This window comes from Uranotaenia lowii, chromosome 1, assembly GCF_029784155.1.
Source record: "Uranotaenia lowii strain MFRU-FL chromosome 1, ASM2978415v1, whole genome shotgun sequence".
Lineage (NCBI taxonomy): Eukaryota > Metazoa > Arthropoda > Insecta > Diptera > Culicidae > Uranotaenia > Uranotaenia lowii.
Genome location: NC_073691.1, coordinates 25,717,978 through 25,740,117, shown reverse-complemented (window position 1 = coordinate 25,740,117; position 22,140 = coordinate 25,717,978). Strand labels below are relative to the sequence as shown.

The 22,140-nt window shown below is 31.3% G+C and overlaps 2 protein-coding genes across 2 annotated transcripts in view; one reads left to right on the top strand and one right to left on the bottom strand.

Annotated features, from left to right (window-relative positions):
* The window catches only part of LOC129740087 (uncharacterized), a 287,784-nt gene that overhangs the window by 41,399 nt on the left and 224,245 nt on the right, over window positions 1-22,140 (top strand). The window lies entirely within an intron of this gene.
* Window positions 6,948-7,506, bottom strand: LOC129740091 (uncharacterized). Its single transcript, XM_055731696.1, has 2 exons — window positions 7,354-7,506; window positions 6,948-7,282 (listed from the first exon to the last, which is right to left on the bottom strand). Exons 1-2 carry the CDS (start codon window positions 7,491-7,493, stop codon window positions 6,955-6,957), a joined length of 468 nt encoding a protein of 155 aa, XP_055587671.1. The 5' UTR covers window positions 7,494-7,506; the 3' UTR covers window positions 6,948-6,954.

Genomic DNA, 22,140 nt, shown 5'->3' with positions numbered 1-22,140 from the left:
CACACAATGTGAATTTCATTCAAAACATCCTATTTCCATTTTTATAAAAATCCTAAAATTTGGCACAGTTTTCAAAAAATTTAAAGAAAATTTCAATAGTTTTATTAAATTATTTAAGTAAATCCAGTTCTTAATTGAATTTTTGGAAAATTATAAAAATGTCTAAATCTGTTTTTAAATAAGTTTTTCAAAAAAAAAAAATCACAATCTATGACGAAAATTTTGAGTTTTCTAGCTAGTATTTTGAAATAAAGAGCATAAATTCTAGATTAATTATGCAGGATTCCAAAACTTTCTTTAAAGATGAAATCCCGAAAAAACCTTCTTTTATTCTTTATTTATTCAATATTTGAATAATTAAAAGACATTCAAAGACCAATTCAAAACAACTTTTAATCAAATTTGTTTAAAAAAAATTCTGGAAAATTTAGAATTCAATAAAATTTTAATTGATCGACATCGATCGATACATTTAGATAATTTTCAGACAATAACATTTGCTGGTGTTAAAAATATTGGAACAGTGATCACGCAGGATATCTAGAGTTACCTCAAGATAACTTCCATTGAGTTTGAGATTATTCAAATGTTTTCAACTTTTAGAAAGTTTCACAAGGTCGATTTTTTAAATTAAAAAACTGGCTTAAGGCTTTTTTAAATAGAAAAAATGTTTATTACTGATTCTTAAGAACTGTTGATCAATTTTGTAAAGAATCAAAGATTATGTTGAAAAGTGAAAACTCTTTAAACACACAATTTAAATTTCATTTCAAAACTTTCTTTTCAATCCCGTAAAATTTGGAACAGTTTCAAAATGCATTCAGATAATTTAAATCATTCAACTAAACATTCAAGTAAATTCAGTTCGTTGATCAATTTATGAAAAATTTTGGAAATGTTAGAGCCAATTTGGGATTTGTGTGGAAAAAAATATCCAGACAATAACAAAATTTTTTCTTTTAAATTTCTGGCAAATTTATATATATATATATATATATATATATATATATATATATATATATATATATATATATATATATATATATATATATATATATATATATATATATATATATATATATATATATATATATATATATATATATATATATATATATATATATATATATATATATATATATATATATATATATATATATATATATATATATATATATATATATATTTGCAAGGATTCAAACTCCTTCCTTTAAGGATGAAAATCCTGAAAAAAACAACTTTCTTTCAAACAGTTTTGAAATAATTTTGGAATGGCTTCAAGACATTTCCAGACAAATTTAAAACGATTATTAATAAAATTTGTTTTTAGAAAATAATGATTCTCTTATAATTTCAAACTTACATTGAGATAATTTTCATTACAATTTTAAAAAAATAAAGTTGATAAACTTGCAATATAGCTTAAGAATATTTGTAAATTATTTCTAGATAATTTTGTGGCATTTTTTTTTTAATTCTCAGAAAGTTCAAGGAGTTCAAAAATTAATCTTTAAATCTTTTAAATATCTTTTTTTTTTAAGCGATTGTCCATTTTTTAAGACTTAATAGACAATTTTGAGAATTTTTTAGACAAGTTTCAAGTAATTTTAGTATAATTTTTTAAAACAATTTAAGGGTAATTTAAAAAACCAAGCCCGTCAAACTGGTCATGGAAGATTTTCGAAAATATTTTATTCAACTTCATATAACTATTTGGAAACTTTATTTTTTTCCAGATAAATGAAAAAAAGTCATAGAAATCATTATGACAACGTTATAATAAAATTTGATACAATTCTGAAGTATTGAAAATGTAGTTTTATTTGTTTTTGCAGTTTCAAAATTCTAAAGAATTAAGCCAAATTTTCGAAATTTTAAATGTAATTTGAAAGTTTGGAGGATTAAGGGGTCACTATTTACAAAAAATAGTAGGGATCCTAAATACAATGAATAATTCCATTAGACTTATTAAAAAAAATCACCCCTTTTAAAGCGGAATGAGTCCTTATTAAAAGAAAAAAAATTCCACATAAATAATAAAAAAGGATGCCAAACATTATTGAAAAAACTTGGAAATTGCTTTTGTTGATAAAACGTACCTATGTAATTTTTATTGAACATTCGATACGTCTTTCGATAGAGTAAGAAGTGTCTATCAATATAATATATCATCCATTCCTGTCAAAACATAGGGGTTCGAACGTATTAATCATTGATCTGATCAGTAGTTTCAAAAAATTGTTCAACTATTGTTATATTTTTGTTTATTTTGTGAAGGAGACACCCCTCTCCCTTCTCCTTTCATTTGAAGGGGTTAAAATAAGGTTGCCAGAATTTTTTTAAGCACGTATCCGGGCCGGACAAACCGGGCAAGTTTTATATTCTGGCAAAATCCAGGCATTCGATTTCAAATTGACGACCAAAAATCCAGGCAATATCCGAGCAAATTTTCTCAGAACTCAGAAGTTCCTCAAAAAAATCAAGAAAAAAATTAAAAAAAAAAATTTTTTCATCAAAACTCATCGATAGATTTTGAATTGTGTTTAAGGCTTCTAAAAAACTTTTCATGATTATTTTAATAAAACTTTCTCAAAAAATTTCGTTTTAAAGGTGTTTGTTGTTTTTTTTTGTTCAATTTGCCAAATAAAGTGAATAAATCCGAGCAAGATCCGGGCATTTTTTCATGAAATCTGGGCAACCAAGCCGGTCTGGACTGTTTTCAAATTAAATATTAATATTAAATATCCGGGCAATCTGGTAACCTAAGATTCAGAGTATTATAAAAACCAATTTCGGTCTTGAAAATGGCTACATATAACATTTCACGGTGATCGCTTCAGTCGTTTCTGGTTTATTAGATGAAACTTTTAATTCAATCATTTTATTCTACCAAACTGGTAAACGGTGGATAATTTGCAACACGAGACCCCATAGTGGTCATATCACCTCTATTCACAACTCCTATCTCTACCTCCCCGCGATGCTGGCTGGGATGCGAGTAACCTATGCGGAGATCGGGTACCCAACTTCGGTAGATTCTTTGGTCGCATGCAGACTGAGAAGGTGGCCGCACGCGTCTGTTCCCAGGCGTGCAACAACAACCGAGCGTCTGTTCTCCAGGTCAGGGGCGGCTCAAGCAGCGTCTGTCTCGCAGCGAGCGCCAGCTAAGTCCAAGATGGCAGCCCCATCGAGGGATAGGGACTTTAGGCTAACAACCTACTGCTTCTGATATCTTGTATTGTTACGGAAACTGAGAGAAGAAATAACCGAATTGGAAATTTGGCAACGAATTTTAGCATGAAAACACGGACACGAATTGGAACTTGGAACGTTTTAACCCTTGCCCAGCCAGGTAAGCTGGCTCAACTTGCTAGAGAAGCTAGCCGCCTCAAGCTAGAGATATTGGGACTGAGCGAAGTCCGTTGGCCTAACACTGGAGAACACAAGACACAGTCCGGGCAAGTACTGCTTTACTCTGGCATACGAGGAGAACATGCTACTCGGGAACGAGGAGTTGGTTTCCTGTTAAGCCCGCAGGCCCATGCGGCCCTCATAAGATGGGAACCGATAAACGAAAGAATAATCGTAGCCAGATTCAGAACACGGGTTAGAAACCTTACAATGGTGCAGTGTTATGCGCCAACTGACGTTGCCGATTTGCAGGAGAAAGAGCAGTTTTACAGTCAATTGAACAGCGTGGTTGAGAGAATTCCGAAGGGTGACATTCAAATCCACTTAGGCGACTTCAACGCAAAGATTGGTTCCCATAATCAGGACTTTGAGCGCATCATGGGGCGCCATGGCCTAGGACAGATCAGCGAAAACGGAGAACTGTTTGTAGAATTTTGTGGCAACAACAACATGGTGATCGGTGGATCGCTCTTCCCCCATCGACCAGCACATAAGGTCACTTGGGTATCCCGAGATGGCCGAACAGAAAATCAAATTGACCACATCTGCATCAGCCGAAAATGGAGAAGGAGCCTTCTTGATGTCCGCAACAAACGAAGCGCAGACATTGCATCTGACCATCACCTGGTCCTTGGCGAGATACGACTGAGAGTTGCGCGTGTCCAACGGCGCGAGGAGAAAGTCGGGTGTCGATACGACGTCCGCCGGTTGGAGAATCCAGAGGTGAAAATGGAATACGTTGAACAGCTAGAATCCCGAGCCTCGGAGTTGCCGACAGACGGAACAGTCGAAGAACAGTGGTGTGGAATCAAGAATGCCCAGACGAGCCAGCCGATTTACAAATAACAATGGCCAACAGAACCCGCAGCTCGTAGCGCCAACTGTAAGTCGCATTAATGGCGTCAACTCGAAAGCGTTCCGCTGGCAGAAAGAGAAGCGGTAATCGAAAGCAAGAAATCCAACAAAGCGCCTGTGATCGATAGCATCTCTGCTGAAATGCTCAAAGCCGACCCTGCCTTGTCAGCACAAATGTTGCACCGTCTTTTCGCTGACATCTGGGATATTTACTGCAACATGCACGACTGGATGCAGGGTATCCTCGTAAAGGTCCCGAAAAAAGGAGACCTGACCGAGTGTGGTAATTGGCGAGGCATAACGTTGATCTGTACAACCCTCAAAGTACTCTGCAAAGTGATCCTGAACAGCATCCAGGAGAAAATCGACGCTACATTCCGACGGCAACAAGCTGAATTCCGATACGGACGATCATGTGTGGATCACATCAGAACACTACGAATCATACTGGAACAAATCAACGAGCTCCAGGACTCTCTTCTGCTGGTGTTCGTTGATTTCGAAAAAGCATTCGACCGACTTAACCGTGAAAACATCTGGGCTGCTCTAAGACGACGAGGTGTCCCAGAGAAACTAGTCCATCTCATCGACGCACAGTACGAGGCATTTTCGTGCAAAGTCTAGTACGACGGTGTCTTGTCCGAACCTATCTCGGTAATTGCTGGAGTGAGACAGGGATGTATTTTATCACCGCTGCTTTTTCTCATCGTAATGGATGACATCTTGACTGGATCGATTGACTGTAGACCAAACCGAGGATTGCCGTGGAATGCTTCGACAATGGAGCAACTGAACGACCTTGACCTGGCTGACTATATTGTTTGGCTCGCCCAAAGACAACAAGACATGCAGAGAAAACTCAATGACCTCACCGAAAGCTCCAAGGCAGCAGATCCCAAAATTAATGTTGGAAAGACCAAGTCGATGGAGATCAACACAAGAAATCCTTCCAATTTCATGGTAGCTGTAACAAGTTGAGAAAGTGGAGTGCTTCCAGTATCTTGGTAGCCAGATAATGCCTGATGGTGGTACCAGAAAAGACATTGAAACTAGGATCAGCCCGATTTTCGTTTGCGAGTGTCCGGAACATTTGGCGGTCACGCCAGATCTCTCTACGAACGAAAATCCGAATCATCAACTCAAACGTCAAATCCGTATTGTTGTACGGGTGTGAAACTTGGTGCACATATGCGGTGACGACGCGAAAACTGCTGAACTGAAGTTTTTGTGAATTGCTGCCTGCGGAGTATCATCCTAGCTTTGTGGCAATTGGATCTCGAATGAGGAACTAAATCGACGGTGTCATCAAAGGGCGCTAGAAATAGTGATTCGGGAACGTAAGTGGAGATGGATTGGGCACACGCTGCGCAGAGATGAAAACGAGATTTGCTTGAATGGAATCCAGAGGGCCGCCGAAGTACGAACTGTCGGCGAGCTGGGACCAAGTGAAGACGCTGGCTCCCGATCGTCAACAGTGGAGGAAAGATAAAATACAAATTTATCAATCGTTCGCAGCAAACTAAACTAAACTAACCAAACAAAAGTTAGGAAAATTTAAGTTAAATGAGTAGTGCTAAAAAGTGCTAAAAAAAATCTCAAAACAGGGTGATGGAAAGCAGGCTTGGGATAAGTCATCGTAATGAGGCGTGAAACTGTGACTGTGAAGCCTTTCGGTCCGTCAAACTCAATTGACTGTTCCTCAAACGGGTTCCTCTTCGTTCGCCAGTCACTCGTCCCCCAGTGACAGGTAATCGTAATGGTAGGCATGGTAGCCGAACAACTGGTTGTCAAATAGCGTTCCGTCTCCACCCTCCACCGCTGAGAAACTTTTGGTACCCCTTGCCTACTTTTTCTCAAACTGTTTTCTCCCGTAGCTGTAGTTGCCCTGCCTCAGTCGTGTGAAGCTAAGAGAATTTCTTAGTCAAGCATTCAGCAATCGCATTCCAACGACCAAAGACGAACAAGAAATGCATTTATTATTATTTTTGCTCCTGCCACCAAGCCCGTTTTCAGTTTTTTATTGCTATTGTTTCTCCCTGCCAGCAAGTCGTTCAATTAGTTGTAACTGTCGTCAGCAGCCGATCGAAGTGTGAGGAGCTTTGTCAGTTTTTGCAAGTAAGCTATTATAGTTCATGCTCTGAAAGGAACCTCATTAGAGCTGGTGTCCCTCAGGGCAGTATACTTGGGCCAATTTTATACAATATTTTTACTTCTGGTCTTCCTGGGTTTGGTGGTCTTCCTGATGTACCAGAAGGAAAGGGTAGAAGGCACTTCAGGCAACTTCAGAGCCAAATCGATTCAGTCTTCCATCGCAGATTCGTTCTTTTTACAATTAAGTTAATTTTAAGGATTTGGGATTAAGTTTATACACCTTTTTTTTGCATTCCCTAAAGGGTAGATTGGAAAACTATTGACTACGAAATAAAAGTTCCATTGGGGTGATAAAAGTCCCCAAGGGGTTATCGATTAAATAAAAAAAAAAGAAAGTGTCCCTGCAGGATGAACTACAGTCCCTCCAATGGTGAAAAAAAGTTTATGTTTTGAGGAGGAGGACAGTATAACCGATCACGACATGCTTATACATAGCTTAGAAATATGGTTCGATCAATGAAAGCCACGATTTTATTTTGCATTCTGTAAACTAGTGTAATTTTTGGCAATTTTGTTTGTGTTTTGTGTGAACTGATATTATATAACATAGTCATTACTGTCGGTTTGTCCAGCGTAGTTTTCTTTCGTTCGAGATGTGTTCCTTATTGTTACATGGGGCGTCACAGAATTTTGCCTTCTCCTTCCATAGAAAGTTTGCCAATTTCTTGTTGGTACACGGGGTGTCACAGAATTCTCCTTCCTCGGATCTTCGGTAGTTCGCCAATTATATGCATTTCTGTCGGTTTTTCCAGCGGAGTTTTCTTTCGTTCGAGATTCGATGCTCCGTACAGTTTCCCGTATACTAGAGAGCTCTTCCTTCAACGCCTTGAACTGTTCTTCGGATAATTTGTTAGCCTTTTGCACACTAAGCATAAGCAGTGAAATTAAAGGTTTTTAAAAGCTTGCGTCTTAGATTCAAAAGATGTTAAGACTTACTTCGCATTAAGAGTATCCAACATGGCAGCTAAAAGTTCGTAACCGATGCTTAGTGCTGACACCTGAGAACTTTTTTCTTCCAACAACCATCCGTTTATTCCGATGAGTAGTAATGTTGTGAGCACTATCAGTTTTGCCATGATGATGAAGCCAGTGGGAAATCGAGAACTGATTGTAAACTGGGACAGACTCTCTCTTTTATACGTAATCCGCTTAATAACGTGAATCCCCCAATGATAAGACCAAAAAGCTACCTTTCAGTGCTCTCTGGAATTAGGTAGCCGATTAATCCGTCGTTTTGCAGATTCCACCGTACGATTTAGTGTAAAAATTGAGTCAAAATTAATAATTATGTGATTTCTCTTGTTAAGACTCTATAAAAATAGAATGTGAATTTCTGAATTCTGGGAATTCGGAAATTCTCTAGGGTTAACTATGCGAAGGTCATCGATTCCTATGCGTGATAGCATAAGCATGCGTACTTCCAAACTCTGGCAGAATAATTCTTTTGAACTTGGTTCTTGAATCGCAATTTTTTTTATAATGCCTAGTCCACACTCGGCAACTCGAGCTGCGATTTCGGTTGCTGAGCTTGTTTATGTTTATATTTTGAACTAGACGAAGAGATGCATGTCTCTAGTCTCCCCACAGGTATTAGAGACTTTCAACAACCAAATTGTTTTGAACTTTTTTCTTTTCTTCTTCTCGTTCTAGGTAAGAGGACAAAACAAAAATAAAAACACTGATGACCATTAAAACGAACCGACATTGATTTTGACATTCAATGTAACATCATATAGCTTAATTGGTGGCAGGTAACTTTCTTATTTATTTTTCATTGATATTAGTATATGAGGTTGCCAGAACTGTTTGTGAACGTATCCGGGCCGGAAATTTCCGGCCTTTTTAATTCTTAAATTAAAACTAAACCAAACCCAGGCATTTCATTTCGAAATTTTCGATACAAAAACTGGGCAATTTCCTGGCAAATTTGGTAAAAATCCAGGAATATTAAAAAAAAATTAAGTAAAAAAACATTTTATTATAAAAACACACCAACAGATTACGAATCGCATTTAAGGCTAACAGAAGAACCGATTGTTATTATTTTTAATAAAAAAAGAATCGTTTTTGAATGCAAATATCATTAATTGTTATGGTTGGTTTAAATTTTTTTTAATTTAAAATAGATTCTGCGAAAAAAAAAGTTAAAAACGTGGGCGAAATCTGGACATTTTTCAACGAAATCTGGGCAACCAGACGAGATCAATCTTTTCCCAAATTTTGTATCAATAATGCTAGCAAGCCCGGCTTAAACCGGGAAATCTGGGAAGCTTCAGTATGTTATACAAACTTCACAAAAAATAGTTTTTAGGTTTCGAGGAAACAAAATAGTCTTTGAACGTGGAACATTTTTGCTAGTTCGTTCAAATAACTTTGTACAGATGATAGTAAAAATTATTGAAAAGGTTCAAAAAATCATATATTTATACACTTTTTTGTCTGTATTTCATTCAAAAATTGCAGAAGTAAGTCTTAATAAAACAACTTTAATAAGATTGTATACACTAATCGATTCAATAATTTTCTTTTAAAAAATTTTGTCTTTTTTCAAAATCTTAAACAACATTCTGGCTCTCTTCATGTCATTGTTAATTGGCTTCTTCCTAAACATTAAAATAATATTTATTGGTTTTTTTTAAATTAAGTATCCAATGATAAAAAATATAGATACACCTCAAAAAATAAATTGTCATGTGTTAGAGTCGGTTTCATACTCGTCTGTTTCAAACTATCAACTTGAGTAGAGTATCTTCTGCAGATGACAAACAGCCTTATTGCCATTAGACATGTGTAGGTGGCATAATGTTTTTCCTTTCTCGGTGCTGTCCCAGAAAATTGGACTCACCTTACCAGAAAGCAAACATACACACGATTACGATTACTGCTAATCCGGATTCGGTACCAGACGGAGTCCGGAGAAGAGATCCCTTAGAAAGAGGGATCTAAAGCAGGGGACGCGGGAAGTTAATCTGAGAAATTCTTTTAACAGATTTACTCGGATTTCTCGGAACGACTTCCAATCTTCTAGGAGAGATGCTGAAAAATAAACGGAAAATAGAGTCATGATGATGAACCCGTCAGCTTTTTCTGAAGACGAGAATGTTGAATTGGAACGAGTTGAAAGGAGAGGAAACCAACGGAAATTGCATTGCCCAAGAATCTAATCAACCATGGAACAGGTTTTTACAGGCACAGGTGAAAGATGGTAACATTTCGATTCCAGTTTCCAACATCGATGATGGAATAACATCTGTCCGAAAGAAAATCAAACCGGAAATTTGGAATTCAACACTGAAACCAAAATATGAAGAGACAGATAAATGATAAATCGATCTTATTCCGGTCGAAAGATAAAATTCTGAAAATAGTTACAATCGTAAAAATTGTCAAAATTGTCAAAATTGTCAAAATTGTCAAAATTGTCAAAATTGTCAAAATGGTCAAAATTGTCAAATTTGTCAGAATTGTCAAAATTAATTGTCAAAATTGTTAAAATTGTCAAAATTGTCAAAATTGTCAAAATTGTCAAAATTGTCAAAATTGTCAAAATTGTCAAAATTGTCAAAATTGTCAAAATTGTCAAAATTGTCAAAATTGTCAAAATTGTCAAAATTGTTAAACTTGTTAAAATTGTCAAAACTGTCAAAATTGTCAAAATTGTCAAAATTGTCAAAATTGTCAAAATTGTCAAAATTGTCAAAATTGTCAAAATTGTCAAAATGGTCAAAATTGTCAAAATTGTCAAAATTGTCAAAATCGTCAAAATTGTCAAAATTGTCAAAATTGTCAAAATTGTCAAAATTGTCAAAATTGTCAAAATTGTCAAAATTGTCAAAATTGTCAAAATTGTCAAAATTGTCCAAATTGTCAAAATTGTCAAAATTGTCAAAATTGTCAAAATTGTCAAAATTGTCAAAATTGTCAAAATTGTCAAAATTGTCAAAATTGTCAAAATTGTCAAAATTGTCAAAATTGACAAAATTGTCAAAATTGTCAAAATTGTCAAAATTGTCAAAATTGTCAAAATTGTCAAATTTGTCAAAATTGTCAAAATTGTCAAAATTGTCAAAATTGTCAAAATTGTCAAAATTGTCAAAATTGTCGAAATTGTCAAAATTGTCAAAATTGTCAAAATTGTCAAAATTGTCAAAATTGTCAAAATTGTCGAAACTGTCAAAATTGTCAAAATTGTCAAAATTGTCAAAATTGTCAAAATTGTCAAAATTGTCAAAATTGTCAAAATTGTCAAAATTGTCAAAATTGTCAAAATTGTCAAAATTGTCAAAATTGTCAAAATTGTCAAAATTGTCAAAATTGTCAAAATTGTCAAAATTGTCAAAATTGTCAAAGTTGTCAAAATTGTCAAAATTGTCAAAATTGTCAAAATTTGCAAAATTTGCAAAATTGTCAAAATTGTCAAAATTGTCAAAATTGTCAAAATTGTCAAAATTGTCAAAATTGTCAAAATTGTCAAAATTGTCAAAATTGTCAAAATTGTCAAAATTGTCAAAATTGTCAAAATTGTCAAAATTGTCAAAATTGTCAAAATTGTCAAAATTGTCAAAATTGTCAAAATTGTCAAAATTGTCAAAATTGTCAAAATTGTCAAAATTGTCAAAATTGTCAAAATTGTCAAAATTGTCAAAACTGTCAAAATTGTCAAAATTGTCAAAATTGTCAAAATTGTCAAAATTGTCAAAATTGTCAAAATTGTCAAAATTGTCAAAATTGTCAAAATTGTCAAAATTGTCAAAATTGTCAAAATTGTCAAAATTGTCAAAATTGTCAAAATTGTCAAAATTGTCAAAATTGTCAAAATTGTCAAAATTGTCAAAATTGTCAAAATTGTCAAAATTGTCAAAATTGTCAAAATTGTCAAAATTGTCAAAATTGTCAAAATTGTCAAAATTGTCAAAATTGTCAAAATTGTCAAAATTGTCAAAATTGTCAAAATTGTCAAAATTGTCAAAATTGTCAAAATTGTCAAAATTTGCAAAATTGTCAAAATTGTCAAAATTGTTGAAATTGTCAAAACGGTCGAAATTGTCAAAATTGTCAAAATTGTCAAAATTGGCAAAATTGGCAAAATTGGCAAAATTGGCAAAATTGGCAAAATTGGCAAAATTGGCAAAATTGGCAAAATTGGCAAAATTGTCAAAATTGTCAAAATTGTCAAAATTGTCAAAATTGTCAAAATTGTCAAAATTGTCAAAATTGTCAAAATTGTCAAAATTGTCAAAATTGTCAAAATTGTCAAAATTGTCAAAATTGTCAAAATTGTCAAAATTGTCAAAATTGTCAAAATTGTCAAAATTGTCAAAATTTTCAAAATTGTCAAAATTGTCAAAATTGGCAAAATTGTCAAAATTGTCAAAATTGTCAAAATTATCAAAATTGTCACAATTGTCAAAATTGTTCGAAAATTGTATGAAAATGGTTTGAAAATTGTTTGAAATTGTTTGATAATTGTTTGAAATTTGTTTGAAAATTGTTTGAGAAATGTTTTAAAATTATTTGAAATTTGTTTGAAAATTGTTCGAAAATTGTTTGAAAATTGTTTGGAAATTGTTTGGAAATTGTAAAAAAATTGTTTGAAAATTATTTGAAAATTGTTGAAAATTCTTCGAAAATTGTTTGAAAATTATTTGAAAATTGTCTGATAAAAGATTGAAAATTGATTGAAAATTGTTCGAAAATTATTTGAAAATTGTAAAAAATTGTTTGAAAATTGTTTGAAAATTGTTTGAAAATTGTTTGAAAATTGTGTGAAAATTGTTCGAAAATTGTTTGAAAATTGTTTGAAAATGGTTTAAAAATCTTTTGAAAATTATTTAAAATTGTTTGAATTTTTTTTAAATTGTTTGAAAATTGTTTGAAAATCGTTTGAAAATTTATTGAAAACTGTTTGATAATTGTTTAAAAATTGATTGAAAATTGATAGAAATTTTTTTGAAAATTGTTTGAAAACTGTAAGAAAATTAATTGAAAACAATTTAACAACTGTTTGAAAACTATTTGAAAATTTTTTGAAAATCGTTTGAAATTGATTGAAATTTTTTTGAAAATTATTTGAAAATTGTTTGAAAATTTTTTAAAAATTGTTTGAAAATGGTTTGAAATTTTTTTTAAATTGTTTGAAAATTGTTTGAAATTTTTTTAAAATTTGTTAGAAAATTGTTTGAGAAATGTTTTAAAATTATTTGAAAATTGTTTATAATCGTTCGAAAACAATTTGAAAATTGTTAAAAATTGTTTGAAAATTGGTTGAAAATTGTGTGAAGATTGTTTGAAAATTGTTTGAAAATTATTGAAAATTGTTTGAAATTTTTTTTTAAACGGTTTGAAAATTGTTTGAAAATCGTTTGAAAATTGCTTGAAAACTGTTTGAAAATTGTTGAAAAATTGATTGAAAATTGATTGAAAATTATTGGAAAATTGTTAAAAATTGTTTGAAAATTGTTTGAAAATTGTTTGAAAATTGTTTTAAAACTGTTTAAAAATTGATTGGAAATTATTGGAAAATTGTTAAAAATTGATTGAAAATTGTTTGAAAATTGTTTGAAAATTTTGTGAAAATTGTTTGAAAATTGTGTGAAAATTTTTTTGACAATTGTGTGAAAATTGTTTGAAAATTGTTTGAAAATTGTTTGAAAATTGTGTAAAAATTGTTTGAATATTATGTGAAAATTTGTTTGACAATTGTTTGAAAGTTGTGTGGAATTTGTTTGACAAATTTTTGAAAATTCTCTATCACTTGTTGACAATTGTTTAAAAATGGTTTGAAAGTTTTTTGACAATTGTTTGACAATTGTTTGACAATTGTTAGGAAATTATTTGAAAGTTGTTTGAAAATTGCATGAAAATTGATTGAAAATAGTTTGAAAATAGTTTGACAATTGTTTGAAAATTGTTTGAAAATGTTTGAAAATTGTTTGAAAATTGTTTGAAAATTGTTTGAAAATCGTTTAAAATCAAAATGTAAAAAAATTGAATGTGAATTGTTTGAAAATTGTACGAAAATTGTTTGAAATTTTTTATAAAATTGAACGAAAATTGTTTGAAAAATGTTTTAAAATTGATTAAAAATTGATTTAAAATTGTTTGTAAATTGTTTGAAAATTGTTTGAATATTGTTTAAAATTATCAAATTTTTTTATCGATTTATGAAAATTGTTTGAAGATTGGTTGAAAAGTTTTACAAAATTGTTTGAAAATTGTGTGAAATTTTTGTTTGAAAATTGTTTAAAAATTGTTTAAAAATTGTTTGAAAATTGTTTGAAAATTGTTTGAAAATCGTTTAAAATTGATTGTAAATTGTTTGAAAATTATTAGAAAATTATTTGAAAATATTTTGAAAATGGTTTGAAAATTGTTTGAAAATTGTTTGATAATTATTTGAAAATTGTTTGATAATTGTTTGAGAAATGTTTATAAATTATTTGAAAATAGTTAAAAATTGTTTGAAAATTGTAAGAAAATTGTTCGATTTTTTTTAAATTGTTCGAAAATTGTTAAAAATTTGTTCGAAAATTGCTTGATTGTTGTTAAAAAAATGTTTGATAATTGTTTGAAAATTTTAAACCAATTGTTTGAAAATATTTTGAAAATAGTTTGACAATTGTTGAAAAATTGTTTAAAAATTATTTGAAAAATGTTTGAAAATTGTTTGAAAATTGTATGCCAATTGTTTGAAAATTGTTTGAAAAAAGTTTGATCACTGTTTTAAAATTGTTTGAAAATTGTTTGAAAATTGTTTGAAAATTGTTTGAAAATTAAAAGAAAATTGCTTGAAAATTGTTTTAAAATTGTTTGAAAATAGTACGCCAACTGTTTGAAAATAGTTTGAAAATAGTTTGAAAATTGTTTGAAAATTGTTTGGAAGTTGTTTGGAAATTGGTTGACAATTGTTTGAAAATTTTTTGAAAAATGTTTAAAAATTGTTTGAAAATTGTTAAAAATGAAATTTGAAATTTGAAATTTTTTTGAAAATGGTTTGAAAATTGTACAAAAATTGTTTGAAAATTGATTGAAAATTATTTGAAAATAGTTTGAAAATTGTTTGAAAATTGTTTAAAATGTTTTGAAAGTTGTTTGAAAATTGTTTAAAAATTGTTTGAAAATTGTTTGAAAATTGTTTAGAAATTGTTTGAATTTTGTTCGAAAATTGTTTGAAAATTGTTTAAAATAGTTTGAAAATAGTTTGAAAATTGTTTGAAAATTGTTTGAAAATTGTTTGAAAATTGTTTGAAAATTGTTTGAAAAATTTTGTGCAAATTGTTTAAAAATTGTTTGAAAATTATTTGAAATTTGTTTGAAAATGTTTGAAAATTCTTTGAAAATTGTGTGAAAATTGTTTGAAATTTTTGTGACAATTGTTTGCCAATTGTTCGAAAATTGTGTAAACATTGTTTGACAATTGTTTGAAAATTCTTTGACAATTTTTTGAAAATTGTATAAAATTATTTTGAAAGTTGTTTGAAAATTGTTTGAAAATTGTTTGAAAATTGTTTGAAAATTGTTTGAAAATTGTTTGAAAATTGTTTTAGAATTGTTTAAAAATTGTTTGAAAATTGGTTTAAAATGGTTGGAAAACTTTTTTAAGGATGTTTCCAAATTGTTTTAGATTTCCTTTGAACTTTTTTAAAATTGTTTTAAATTCGATTGATTTTTAAACATCTTAAATTACAATTTGACACAATTCATGCTGATTTTAATAATAATTCAAAATTAAACACAGCTTATGGACTAGAGATTTTAAATCATTTCCATCCTCCAGCAAATCCTTTGTTGGAAACCTTCGACAAAATTTGCATTATTTATAAAAGTTGCCCAGAAATCCTGCATCAGCATCCAGCATCTAGCTAGCAACATCCGGAAGGACCAATGTGTTAGTTGGAATTTACGATTTATTTATGCTGATGGAATGCATAGAAAGAAAAATGGAACGGGTAGCTCCCAATTTTCACCCACCATCATCACCATAGGATGTGGGAAAATGCATGGCCCGGTTGTTGTATCCATTTTCCACACTTTTCTACACATTCCCCAGCAGATGTGTATGCTTATTTATGTGCTTTCCCTCCCGCCCAATCGAAGCAGAGTCTTCGGACAAACACTTCCGGGAGCAAGAAATAAATAAAATAGGAAGGACTTCGAGGGAAGAATCGATCTTTCCCCTTGGTTGAGTTTGTTGAAAAAAAAAACTGAGGGGGTTATGGGAAGGGGAAAACGAGAATTAAACCATTGGAAAATTGACGTTATTTATGGCAAACCGATTCAGCCAGATTTTCTATACGGTTTCAGCACTCTCTCTCTTGTGGTGGTACTTCTTCCGAGTTTTTCAGCTTTGGATGAATGAAACAAGTTGAAAGGAAAAAAAAACTTTCAGAAAGACCGCCAGACAGACTGACTCTTGAGTTCCGAAAGAAACTTGGTTGATAGTGATGTTGTCAAAGTAATTGGAAAGAGATTAACTCGCACTGAAACATTCCAGATTAAGTTGCTTCTTTCACTTCAATCAATGGGACTTTCAATTCGAAATTGTAGTTTGATTCCAATTATTTCTATTGCTGATCCAGTTTACGGTAACTCCCAGCTGCATCATTTCTACATTCGTACAGTGAGCCATTGAGTAACATTTTACTCCCCTAATAAAACCGACAACACCTCATAAAGTCTGCTCGGTCATTAGCTTTCCCATTTTGCTCGAACGGCTCAGCTCTCATAATCGTCTCTTTACTCAGGATGCATTCCAAAAGTTTTTCGTGCCAAATGCAATGTGCAGTGCATTGATGAGAATGAACAAATGAGGAACACAACAACAAAAAAACACTTCCCCTAAATCCGAAAGCATTTCCCCAAAAAAGAGAAGAGAAAAAACTGCAAACCAAAAGCCCGAGATGATCATTTTAGTCTTACCATCTAGCCCAAATCACCCACCCACAACCATCAACTTGTGGCACATTGTACACATGTGTAAGTGGCGAAATTGCAATGAAATGCTGAATGGAATGAAACCAACAACGAACGCCGCACCTCTACCCATTAACCGAACAAATCAACCAACCGAATGATTAACAGCCCTGAACAGCAGCTCTTCATTTTAGCATCCAAGCACTAGCAAAAGCTGTTGGGATTAATGAAATGGGCAAACTGCTGGGCAAGTAGACTAGCAAATTTTGGAAGCATTCTTTTGCTCTTCGTGTATTGTTGTCCAAATGCATGCAAATTAATTTGATTTTTTATTCAAATTTGATTTAAAATTAATAAATTATTCCTGAAAACAGGTGGATAAATAAAATGAAGATTTAAAAAAACCGTATTTTATTTTAAAAAAAAAATAAAAAGCTAAAAAAAATTTACAACGATCAATCAAAGTTAAATTTGGCATCATTGTTGATTGGGTATGTAATATATCGGTTCAGATCATGATCAAAAATTAAAAACAACGAATTTTTTAATTTTTTTTCTAGTTTTTATCTTAAAAAATACTCAGTGTGCTTAAAAAATGAAGATAAAATATGTCTTCAATGACTTTCATAAAATAAATAGAATGTAGATGAAGGTGAACACAATCATTTTAAAACGAGTAGCACAGTTTAACTAGCTTGAAGAATATTTTTAGTCTTATCAAAGTAACAATTCTTAAATGTTGAAAAATGAATTTTGAAATTTTAAATTTTCAATTCGGTTCTGTACATTTATATCGACCATTGTTGAATAGGTGCAGCAAGATGTTTGTGAGGGATTGAGCCTCATATTTTTTTTATTGAATATCAAAACTTGTAGAAATAAGAGTTTTTTAAATAACATTTTTTTCCAAAAAAAAAACATTAATTCATTGGTTTTTCACCATGTATGTGTGTTTTTAAATTTCTCATACAAACATTAAAAACCACCAATGTGGGTTATAAGGGGTAGTATCATTTTTAACTAAAACAATTACTCAAAAGTAAAATATGCATTGCCTTTGGATTTTTTTTCATTAACTCTTTAAAAAAATTGAGGAAAACTTTCAAAATTAGGGAATTACGATTTCATTTTTCAGATTAAAGATTTCAAATTCAGATTTCAATTTATGATACATGACTAAAACTCAGATTCAGATTTCAGATATCAGATTCAGATTTCGGATTCAGATTTCAGACTCAGATTTCAGATTCAGATTTCAGATTCAGATTTCAGATTCAGATTTCAGATTCAGATTTCAGATTCAGATTTCAGATTCAGATTTCAGATTCAGATTTCAGATTCAGATTTCAGATTCAGATTTCAGATTCAGATTTCAGATTCAGATTTCAGATTCAGATTTCAGATTCAGATTTCAGATTCAGATTTCAGATTCAGATTTCAGATTCAGATTTCAGATTCAGATTTCAGATTCAGATTTCAGATTCAGATTTCAGATTCAGATTTCAGATTCAGATTTCAGATTCAGATTTCAGATTCAGATTTCAGATTCAGATTTCAGATTCAGATTTCAGATTCAGATTTCAGATTCAGATTTCAGATTCAGATTTCAGATTCAGATTTCAGATTCAGATTTCAGATTCAGATTTCAGATTCAGATTTCAGATTCAGATTTCAGATTCAGATTTCAGATTCAGATTTCAGATTCAGATTTCAGATTCAGATTTCAGATTCAGATTTCAGATTCAGATTTCAGATTCAGATTTCAGATTCAGATTTCAGATTCAGATTTCAGATTCAGATTTCAGATTCAGATTTCAGATTCAGATTTCAGATTCAGATTCAGATTTCAGATTTTTTTTTTTTTTTTTTTTTTTTTTTTTTTTTTTTTTTTTTTTTTTTTTTTTTTTTTTTTTTTTTTTTTTTTTATTATTAAAGATAAAAGATAACTTACATCTAAAATTACAAAGTTGGTTTTCTCTTTTCTATCTAAATTTTCTTTTTTCTAGTTTTCTAAATTCTATTTTCTTCCTGTCTAATTTCGAAAATCGTTTTACATTTCTACTCCACATTTAATCTATTGCCAAACTGCTTATCAAAAATTTTTCGATTTTCCCATCGCAAATCACGTAGCTCTTTTTTGAAAATAAATAAGTTTGCATTTGGATAATGCTGTAGGCAATGCGAAATCCCACGAATACACCACCATAAAGTTGCTTTATCATCTTTACTTTTATCGTCGATCTCAAATGACAGAACATCCTCCAAATTGTTGATCCTTTTTTTACATTTTTTCAATACTACTATTCTTATCCAATCGACTACTTCTTTAGCATTTTTACACTCAGATATTCTGTGGTGGTTACTGTCAGCACTCGAGCAGAGGTCACAGTTACTATCATTTAAACGGCCTATGTTATACGCAAATAGTTTTTCTTTATTTGGAATTATATTATTTGTAAAAGCAAATATACTAGATCTATCCGAGAACGAAATAAACGGCTTGTTGAAATTTTTCCATACTATGTCCCACTTAATAGATGGGAAATCCTGTTTTACTTGAGGGACAATTTGTTTTTCATTTATAAAATGATTATATATCAAAGCACAACTATTTAACTCAGATTTCGTTTTCAAATCACTTGCAGCTGCTAACCAATCTCTGAAGTAGTAAGTCAAATTTTGTGGTTTAGAATAATTCAGAATGTACATTTCGTCACTTTTGTTGTCTATTAATATTGTTTTAGCAAATAAGGATTTCATTTTTGAATCAGGATCTACTAAATTTAATCCGCCGTCAGTACATTTTAGATATAACTGTTCTCGTTTTACTTTGAAAATATATCCAGACCATAGAAATTTACCGACCGCTGCTTTTATCTCAGCTGTATGCTTGTTTGATGCAGGAAAGACTTGGGATAGGTACCACAACTTAGATAGAACGAATGCATTCAAAATCCAGCTCTTTTGGAAAATATTGAGATTTCGTGTTCCGTGAGTATGCAAGAAATAGTTAATGCTTCTTATTACTCGATCATAATTAATTGTTGTTATATTGGTAATTTTGCTGTTGAATTCTACGCCAAGAATCTTAACAGAATCTACCTCTTTAATGAGTTGGGGACCTAATCTACAGTTATTCAGTCTTATATAGGGTTAGTTGCCCTACTTTGGACCCTTTAAGCGGTGGTTTTTAAATAATCACGCTTTTCTCATAAACAAACGGGAGCTTTCTATCTTTAAAGAAATTTATTTATAGTTCATTATCTTATCTACAAGTTTCAATGAGAATTTTCAACATAGGTATCGCCTTTATTGAAAGATTTCCATATATTTTGATGATCCAAATTTCCATCTTTGAACCTACTGTTCCTATTTTGGTACTGTACTGGTACCTTCAATTGGACCTATATCTAAAATTCTCATGAAATATATGATTTATCGAAAATAAATTAACAAATTCATTAAAAGTGTAATCTTTAATTAAATATTACCATAAAAAATATTACAGCTTTTTAACGACTAAAAAACCTACATTTCTGTCATGAATATTTTAAACACTTACTCCCCGTCAGCTCTATCAGCAGAAAAATAGCTAAAATTTTTATATATCTACTAACTTATAGTTTATTTGCGTAAAGCTTGCAAAAAATGTAAGATATGTTCAATATTGGTTCTGAATTATGCCCCAATTAAAAATTCGCACTTTTGTTGATTAGTTTGGTATTCACACAAAGTTTTTGTAATGTTAGGTCTAAAAATGGAACATCAAAGTCAAAGTCTCCTATATTTGGACCCTTTACAAATTTTCCGGGTTTTCCATTGATTTTCATTTATTTTGGGAAAAATAGGTTATCTGGTTCATATTCTCCATAGTGAAAGTAATAACCCTTTAAATATTGGCTTGGACACTGAAAAAACCTGATTTTTCCTTATTTCATCTCATTTCTCAAAACGCACCCCACTAATTGAGCTGTCTAATTTACCACTGAACAGAAGGCACATTTTTAAAAACGTTGAAAATTTTATGAGAAAGACTTTTTAAGGCAAAAAGCGGCATGGAAGGATTCAGGAAGAATAAGAGTTCATTTTGCACATAGCAGCATCTTTATCCTTTGCAAGCAAAATGAACTATTTACAATTTTCGGCATTTTAGGACTAAAGTAGGCTCTAGGACCAAAGTAGGAGCACTCACCCTAACTAGATTTATTGACGTTCATTTTTATCCCTCCAAATGATTCAAAACAATTTAGACTTTGCATAAGTTGGCTAAATTCTGCATCGTTCCTAATGAATATATTAATATCATCGGCATACGCGATGGTATTTATGAACTTGTTATAAATAAGTACTCCAGGAATTTTGTTTGAAATCCGCCTCAACAGTGGTTCTATATATAAAGTAAACAGTATCATGCTTAGAGGACATCCTTGTCTTACAGACCTTTTTATCATTATCTCATCAGTAAAAAATCCATTGAAAAGTATTCGCGATTTGGCTGAACTGTAAAGATTTTTTATGCATCGTATTAATGAATCTGGAAAGTTGAATTTTTGTAAGATTTCCCATAAATATGAATGGTTCAAGTTGTCGAAAGCCTTTTGCAAATCTACACTTACTAAAGCACCCTTGAATTTAGCGGTTTCATTTGCCTTCATGATGATTCTCCTCAGATCTAACAAATTTTTCGTGCATGATTTATTGGGCCTACACGCAGATTGCTCTGGACCTAAAATATCGTCTAAAAAATTCTTGATTCTGTTTGCCAAAATTTTTGTAAATAACTTTTAGTCACAGTTCAGTAGACTTATCGGACGAACATTGTCTAACTCATATTTTGATCCTTTTTTGGGAATCAAAGTAATTATTCCTGAATTAAAGACAGAGGGTGGCTCGACATTACCGGACAAATAATCATTGTAGATTTTGACTAACTCTTCTTTAAGAATATCAAAATGCTTCGTGTAGAATTCATAAGAAAGTCCATCTGGACCTGGAGTTTTTTTCTTAGAACATTGTTTTAAGGTATCTTGAATTTCTTCTGCAGTTATGTTTCTGATTAATTCCCCTTTCTGCTCGTCTGTTAATTGTTTGGTGATTTCATTCAAAGGATTTTGTTCTGAATGCCTATTATTTAATGTATGTTCTTCAAACTGAGTTGCGAAGTGCTCATAGATTTTTCTTTTTAAATTTGAAGTTTCATGAATTATTACACCGTTTTCTTTTAATTTTAAATTTCCTGTTTTAACATATCTTTGTATTGCAGATGAAACTTGAAAAATAGTGATTGTTTCTTTTTGGATTCGACTAAAGTCATCTAGCTTGTTGCAAAAATATTCTAACCTTTTGGATTCTAATTCCATTAGTCGAACTTTAACTAAATCCATATCTTTTTTAACATCTTCTCCGTGGTTTTTTCTCAGTTGCAGGTTGTTCAATATCCCATAAAAATAACTCTTCTCCTGTATAGATGCTTGATTTTGTTTCCAATTTTCTGTTTTGTACAAATATCTCGTTTTTGGTTTAACTACGTTGTTCCACCATTCACTACGATTTCTGCAATATAAAGATCTAGATTTCCAGCTGAAGTAATCACGTTCAAAACTTTCGTTAACTTGATTGTTTTCGACAATTTGCCTATTTAGTTTCCAATATCCTCTACCATTTAACGGCAGTAAATTAGCATCATGTCTTGTTTTTAACACCACTGCGCAATGATCTGAAAACGGAACTGATATTGTTTCAGCATCAATGACTACCTTAAAAAATTCTGACTGTACGTAAAATCGATCAAGTCTTGAGCTGGAGTTTAGT